Source organism: Momordica charantia, assembly GCF_013281855.1.
Source record: "Momordica charantia cultivar OHB3-1 chromosome 2 unlocalized genomic scaffold, Mcharantia_2.0 BLBB01000002.1, whole genome shotgun sequence".
NCBI lineage: Eukaryota > Viridiplantae > Streptophyta > Magnoliopsida > Cucurbitales > Cucurbitaceae > Momordica > Momordica charantia.
The window spans coordinates 17266421-17274294 of NW_028275160.1; the positions used below are offsets into that span (position 1 = coordinate 17266421).

Genomic DNA, 7874 nt, shown 5'->3' on the forward strand with positions numbered 1-7874 from the left:
AGTGGATAACGACCTTCTTGAACATCATTTAATAATTGTTTGTTGTGGTCAGAATTTAATTATAACATGCAGTTTTATTTTTGTTGCATATGGGTTGAACCAAACAATAGCTAGGAGCCCTTTGGCGTGTTTGTATGTAAGTAGTACCAGGGGTGGGTGCGTGAGTGATTGTGTGTTGATGTTATTGAATAAGTCCTTGCATTGTTGTTTTCATTACTCTAAACTTGTATGTCTGCTTTTATTAATCGTTGCAGCTTTTGTGCCTTGTTGTGCTTGACTCTGGAAATGGTCCTATTATATTTGTCAATATGGGACTTGGTTTTCTTAATTGTTGACTGCTATTGTTGAGCTAGGTTAGTTGTGGTTAGCTAGAATGTTGTGAGGCATTCGTTGGATCTTATGTTTTCTGAGTGTGACTGGTGTGTCGATTTTCTTGGATATGAATGATGATCCGTTATGGCTATTCCTAGTTTGATAATATGTACTAGCTTATTGTGGGTTAGTGTCATGGAATGATCGCTGGACATAATGCATGTATTATACTCGTCGGTTAAAATATGTTGGGTTTGCTTCATCTTTTAGCATGATGGAAAGTGGTGTGTTGTTGCTAAACATGATGGAAAGTGGTGTGTTGTTTCAAAACATGTAAGTAGAATGCCTAATATTATGGAAAGACTGATTGTGGTTACGTTTGACTTGATATAAACATGTCATATTTTCTTGCTTTGACTAGCATGATGTGATAACTTGTGCGAGGATCCTTATTGGAAACTAGGATTGGGATGTCGGTGTTAGTTGCTACGAAAAGGATCTTGGATCAGTATTAGGGTCCCTAGTGAAAAAGGTCGGGGACTGATACGTCACTATTGGGTGTCGAGGCTCCGGGTGTAAAAGGTCGGGGGTCGATACACCATTTTTGGTAGAGATTAGTGTTGAGGCTCCGAGTACTAAAGGTCGAGGGTCGTCATGATGAGTCTATTTGATGATGAGTATTGGATCTTGACGTGGTGGCCGTCAAGGACCAATACGCTAGTCGTCGAGGCGTTGGGTACAAAACGTCAAGGGTTGATGCACAGTTCGAGGCCTCAGGGGCAAATGGTCGAGGCTGTTACGTCACTACTGGGTGTCAAGGATCCGGGTTCAAAAGTTCGGGGGTCGATAGGCCAGTCTTGGTAGATATGAGTATTGAAGCTTTGGGTACAAAAGGTCAGGGGTCGGTATGGTGAGTTTATTTGATGAGTAGTATTGGGTCTTCACTTGGTGGCGATCAAGGACCAATATTCCTAGTAGACGTCGAGGCCTTAGGTACAAAAAGTCAAGGGTCAATGTACAGTTCGAGACCTCGAGTATAAAGGTCAAAGTCGAACAACATGCTTTTGTAGATGAGTGTCGGGGCCATGGGTACAAAAGGTCAAGGGTCGATACCATCTGATGAGTTAGACTTGGAGAACTAACATATTGTGATGGGTTAGAAGTAGCTTGAAGGAGCTAGAGACCAGCGGTCCTTGTGGTCGAAGTTATGCGAGTCTTGATATTTTGGATGCCTGTGTGTGTGTTGATTAATCGTTATGACCTATCGATGCATGGGTACTAGTTATCTCATTTTAATGATTGATGTGAATACGAGCATGTTGTTTGGTATATAGTTAGTGAGGGCCACTAGCAGGCCTTATTGTCGGGGTTTCTTTAACTACATGTGTGGGTTAATGAGTGTTATGATTTATGGATGTTTGGAGGATAGTGTAATATTTTGTAACGAATGTTGTGTGCTGAGCATGTTGTTTGTGTTTTTTGTGGTGGTTTTTATTTGCTTAGTTGATTCGTTATTGCCTTGTAGGGTTATGCTTTTGTCGAGTAGGTTGTTCATCTATCGTCGTTTACTTGTTTTGGCTTTGCTTGACTTAAACAGGTGAGTTAGGTGTCGCTTGTCCACAAATGACAAGTTATTTTGTCCATTTGATAAGTGAAATGTTTACAGGTTTAAGTTGAGCAAATAAAAAAGTTGAATTATCTAGGTTCATTTAGTAGTCTTTATGCATTGGGAGGAAGTTTAGCACTCGTACGTTTAGTAATGTTTCCCATGAAAGTTACAAAAGGTCGGGGGCATTACAATATGATTAAAACTACTGGTGAATTTAGTGGGATTTCAAAGCAAACATGCATGTCTATGCCTTATACTTATAATGATAGCAATAGATAGGACCAATGATGCAACTGATTTTGAATCTTGGAAAAGTAAAAGACAAAAGGTTAGTAAAAGTTCCAGACTTGACTTCCTAACTATCTAATTAGTGCAAAACTTTGACAAGATCTGATAGACGAATATACTAAAACCTACCAAAAAGCTATAAGTTCTTAAATTCTAACTTATGGAAACAAGCAATTAAAAGTGACTACACTCCATAGTTATGAACCAAACCTGAAAAGTGTAGACTTAGCCATGGGAAACAACCCTATTAGGTGTAAATGGATATTTAAAAGAAAAATGAGACCAGATGGTACGATAAAAATGTACAAAGCTAGATTAGTGGTTGTGGATTACACACAAAAATATGGTATTCATTACTTCGATGCGTATTCTCATGTAACCAAGATATCTACTATTATATCTCTGATAGATCTTGCTATTCTTTGTAGCTTAATTAATACACTAGATGGATGTAAGAAGGACATTTCTTAATGAGGATTTAGAGAGATCTATATGACACAACCTGAAGGCTTTCTAGTTTCTGGTCAAGAAAATAAAGTATGTAAGCTTAAAAGGTCTCTCTATGGTCTTAAACAAGCTCCTACACAATGGTATGAAAAACTTAATGGGTACATTAATAAATAATGTTTATAAAGTAATTTTTTTTAGGAGCTGATTGTGTGAGTATCTGCTTATATGTTGATGAAGTGCTTATTTTGGGTTCGAACATAGATGTCATTAATTAGACCAAGTTACTCAGATCTTTATATTTTGAAATGAAAGATTTAGGAGAAGCTGATGTAATACTTGGTGTAAGAATAAGGAAAAATGACAATGGATTTACCTTATTGTCAATCACACTATATTGAGAAAATGTGTTGAAGAAATTTAATCATTATGATAAATCACCTGTAAAAACACATTATGATACTAGCATGAGTCGTAACAAGAATCAGGACGATAGTATATCTTAATCTAAATATGCAATTTTTTGAATTACAATAGACCTGATATTGCATATGCTGTGAGTATATTGAGTGGATTATACACATAGCCATGGCAAAGAACATTGGACTACTTTACATCGTTCATTAAGGTATCTTAGAGGTACGATGGAATATTATTTGTATTTTAACAAGTTTCCTTTTGTGCTAGAAGGATAATGTGATACAAATTAGGTTACAGATAACGATGAGGTAAGCTCCACTAGCGGGTATGTATTTACTTTTGGAAGAAGAGCTATGTCATGGAAATCAGCAAAGCAGTCCTGCATTGCTCATTCCACCATGAAATATGAGTTCATAGCACTTGAACTAACAGGCTAAGAGGTTGAATGACTGAGAAGTCTTCTTGGAGACGTACCACTATAGGCGAAATTTGTACTTGTATCCCTACACTATGACTCACAATCTGCCATATGGATTATCAAAAACAGTGTATACAATGACAACATATGCCACATACTCCTAAGACATGAAGCTTTGAAGCAGTTGCTTAAAGATGAAATTATCTCCTTGAAATACTTGAGGTTAAGAAGGAAACTAGCAAATCCCGTCACTAAAGGCAAAACGAGGAGGGAAATTATGGAGTCCTTATGAGGTATGGGACTCAAACCATGATATTTCTCACTTATATGAATACATAGCCATTATTTTGGGTGGTCCAGGTATGGACTTGGTGGATGATTGTGGAGCATTATGTCAATCCATAGTCGTTTTTGGATAATTTTCATATGGACTTCATGGATTCAGTGAAGCATTATGTGAATCCATAGGCTCTTCTTTGGGTTGTCCATGTATGGACTTGATGGATAACACTTGAAGAAAGGTTTTATAAGCAGAAACATTGTAGTGGGCTTATAAGCTTGGTTTGGGGTAAGTCCAGACCATGACCCACACTCACGCTCTACCAGGCAATGATAATTTTCTTGACTGTTCCAATTTTGACCCTACCTTTTCCAACAATGTTTAACTTATAATTTTGGATCCTGAGCTTGGAATGCCTATATTTACTTCGACCATGGCAAGAACGTCGATGTTGTTAACTAAAATCCAACTATCTCGATTTTCAACAGATGAAACACAAATCTTGTTTGAAGTTGTTGCTTGATCTAAACACAATCAATTATGATGCTCGGTAGTTCCAAAAGGTCGTGTCCCTCCTCTAGTATGCCTCTTTTAAATCCTTATTTTCATTTTTTTTTCCTTGTATAGAGTGAAGACAAGGGAACTTAGCTACTCATATTCAATGTAAGACAACAAAGTTCCAAACAAAGGTCCACGACAAAGTACAAAAATCAAGGGGAAAAAAATAAACTAAATATGTTGTGTCGATTGATCATCTCGACTCAATCTCCATGAGTCCAAGCCTTTACAATCCCTTCTCTAAGCTCATCGATGTTCATTTTCCCTCTATTTTCAAGGTATCTAATGTCTTCTATCCCAAAGGAAGTTCCCCTCGGCAGTTGAAAAACTTAGTTTTATAAAATAAATTGCACGATAGCACTATGATACCAGAAGTTCAGTGTCATGGTGTAGCACAGGAAAAAGGCATGCAAAAAGAAAGTTCAGAGTGCCGCGCCAACGGCCTCTCGGGTTAAATTTTCCAGCTTCACTCTCTGTTTGCTCCAGGTATTGTGACATATTTTAATTTAGGGCACCTCGGCTCTGTTCTCTTGGTTATTCGAACTCCAAAAAGTGTCGTAATATATCTTTGTTGCTCGTTCGGGTTATTATTATCCTCTCAATTTTATTCACTTATGTCTCATTTTCTTTGGATACTTCATTCCGACAAAATGTCTTATGTGTGTAAATCTGTCATAAAGAAACGAAACTAACAAACAATTCAATATAATCTCATGAAATCTAGCTTACAATGTGCGAAATGAATCACTCAACATTAACCTCCAAGAAAAATTTATCCTGTGAAACAGCATTAAGTTTGTATTTAAAGAAATAATTAATGTGATGATGTAAGTTGTAGCTGATCCTCACTCAACTTTTTGAACCATAGTCCTATTTCTAAATTCATTTTGTTAATTACTTTTATAAGACTTTGTTAAATGTTGAATGGTATACAATATATCTCAACATAAAAAATTAAAAAAATCGTCAATTAATAACTCCACATCAAATACTTAGTGTACCATAAGTTATCAACACTAGGAATAATTAAACTCGTTTATTTGTGTGTGTATATATATAACTGTATGGAATAAGTACTTGTTAAGTATCCCACATTTTAAAGAAAGGGATCTAACAATGGTATATAATATACATGAACTACTCCTTTAATTGCCAATTGGTTTTGAGATGGAACCCATGGATATTTATGGTATCACTGTCTAAAGTCAAACGAACGTCCGATCCGCCAAGATCGTTGAGTCAAAAGAGCCACGATCCCGATGGGCATGTTAAAATCTTAATCATGAGCTAAAATCTACTATATTTTCAATTACACTCATTATTATTACTATTAGTATTATTATTTGTGATATTGATTACTTTTTTTAAGATACACATAGTTGTAAAGATTTTAGAAATCAAAATACAAAGTTGCTGGCTTTATTTAATTAAGTGGTGAATAAACTATAGTGGCCACAAATATATGCAAATATTAATTTTTTTTTGCCAAAGTGGGAATCCCACTGAGACACTATAAATTTGTGCAAAATATTCAATAACATTGTTATTGGCGTTTAGAGTAGAAGATGGAAGAAAAGAAGGTTTATTTTGCTGTGTTTGTGAGACAAAGCATATATGCAGGCATGTTTCTTCTCTCCAAAGCTGCATTTGATGGTGGAATGAGCAACTTTGTGTTTGTTTTCTATAGGCAAGCCATAGCCACACTCTTCATATTTCCTATAGCTTTCTACTTTGAACGGTAATTAGTTACTTTAATTACTTCATTAATCTTTTCCTTTATTTTTCCCTATTTTCTTGGTGAATTTTCTTGCCTCTCCCGCTTAGGTTTTCGGGTTGTTTCTCAGGAAAACTGCGCCGCCTCTTTCGTTCAAGACCTTCTGCAAGATCTTCGTGCTTTATTTATTTGGGTACGTGTTAACTAGATCTCGAACAATGATGGATTGAGAAGATTGGATTTATCATAGTCTAGCTTCAATGCTTTTGATATCCAAAGATTCATTCTCATGATCAAAATCCTTAAACACTATGAGTAGTCTACATATCAAGACTCGTACTTTTTTCGAAAATCTAGAGAGAACATGCAATCAGTAGTATTATCTTTCTTAATCTTCCCTTTTCTTAAGTTAAAGGAAATGTTAAGGTACTCAGAAATTGTATCAAATCGTAAGAAGAATAATATATTATTTAACTGATAAAATGTAACTCACTTTTTGGTCGTCTATCGAGATCGATTTCTCAATGAAAAGCTTGAATTAAAGGGTTTGATGATTTTGCAGGATAACCATAAGTCTAAATCTTCATGGGGTTGCTCTTATCTATACATCAGCAAGTTTAGTGGCAGCAACTGTAAATTGTATTCCCGTTTTTACCTTCCTTTTCGCCCTTCTATTCAGGTACGCTGTAGGATATAATAGCTATATTTTTCTTTTCCTTTTTATTTTGTTAAAGTTTTTAAAAATCAGTTAAAAAAAATCGAGTAAAATTTTCAAAATAGAAAAAAGGAATATAAGGTTGATGTGATATGCATGAAAAGTAGACGTATATATTCATGGAACCTTTACAAAAAGTCGATCTTTTGTTTGCCTTTTTTTTTCTTTTTTTTTCCCCACAAAACTTTTGTTTTTTTTTCTTATAAATTATTTTTTTCAAGAACTTTACAATCCAAACTAAATTTAAAAAAAACTAATAATAATAAAATGAAAATAATAGTTTTAAGAAGAAGTTTGGGTAAAAATTTTGTTTAATAATTTCAAAAGTTTTTAATAATGCAGATAAAATATAAAAATTATGAGTTAAAGAACTTCGAAAAATATTGGATTTTTTATTTATTTTAGTTTTCTACCCTTCAAAAAATCATGCTTTTATATTAACATATTTTTCTATTTTTTAAAATATTTTAAAACCCTGACCAAATTTGAAAAAACAAGAAGTCTATTTCATAACTGACTTTTCAAATCATGCCTTGACTACACTGAAAAAAAAAATTATTTGGTATTCTATCTTTACAAATATTTTAAAACCTGAGCAAAATTTCTAAACTCTAGGAAAAAAAGAAGTTGTTTTCAAATTTTCCTTTTGTTATTGGAATTTGTGAAATTTCTCACAAAGAGCTAGAAACGGATGTTAGTCGCCTCCACTCTTTGCCTTCGGAGCAGGGGTGTTGAAAAAAAAAAGAATTTGATAACCCGACCCACGATTTGGGTTGGGTTAAATTTTGTGTGAACCGAACAATAATTCGGTTCGGTTTGTAGGTTCGACCACAAAAATTTCGGTTCATCGAAATCGAACCGAATCGAATTATATTATTATTATATATTTATGCATCTAAGGTTCCATCTTTTTCTTTCTGGCCACCTCTTGAGTATTTACATCTCATTCTCTCACCTTTATTTTTCTCACCTATCTCATCTTCCATCTTACCATCATCATACCATCATCATGTCTATCACGTTTTCGTCCCTTAATCTCGATCTCACCTCTCTCATCTATCATGATTTCATCTCAAATTTCATCACTATCATCCTTCCTTTTTCATCTCACCT

General features: G+C 34.7%; 1 protein-coding gene across 1 annotated transcript in view; it reads left to right on the forward strand.

Moving 5' to 3' along the window:
• The first annotated feature begins 5889 nt into the window (after positions 1 to 5889).
• The window catches only part of LOC111022003 (WAT1-related protein At5g64700), a 29718-nt gene continuing 27733 nt past the window's right edge, over positions 5890 to 7874 (forward strand). Inside the window, exons 1-3 of the mRNA XM_022299149.2 lie at positions 5890 to 6070; positions 6177 to 6239; positions 6609 to 6725. Coding sequence (XP_022154841.1) covers positions 5898 to 6070; positions 6177 to 6239; positions 6609 to 6725 — 353 coding nt within the window. The 5' untranslated portion in view covers positions 5890 to 5897. The remainder of the gene's footprint in view (positions 6071 to 6176; positions 6240 to 6608; positions 6726 to 7874) is intronic.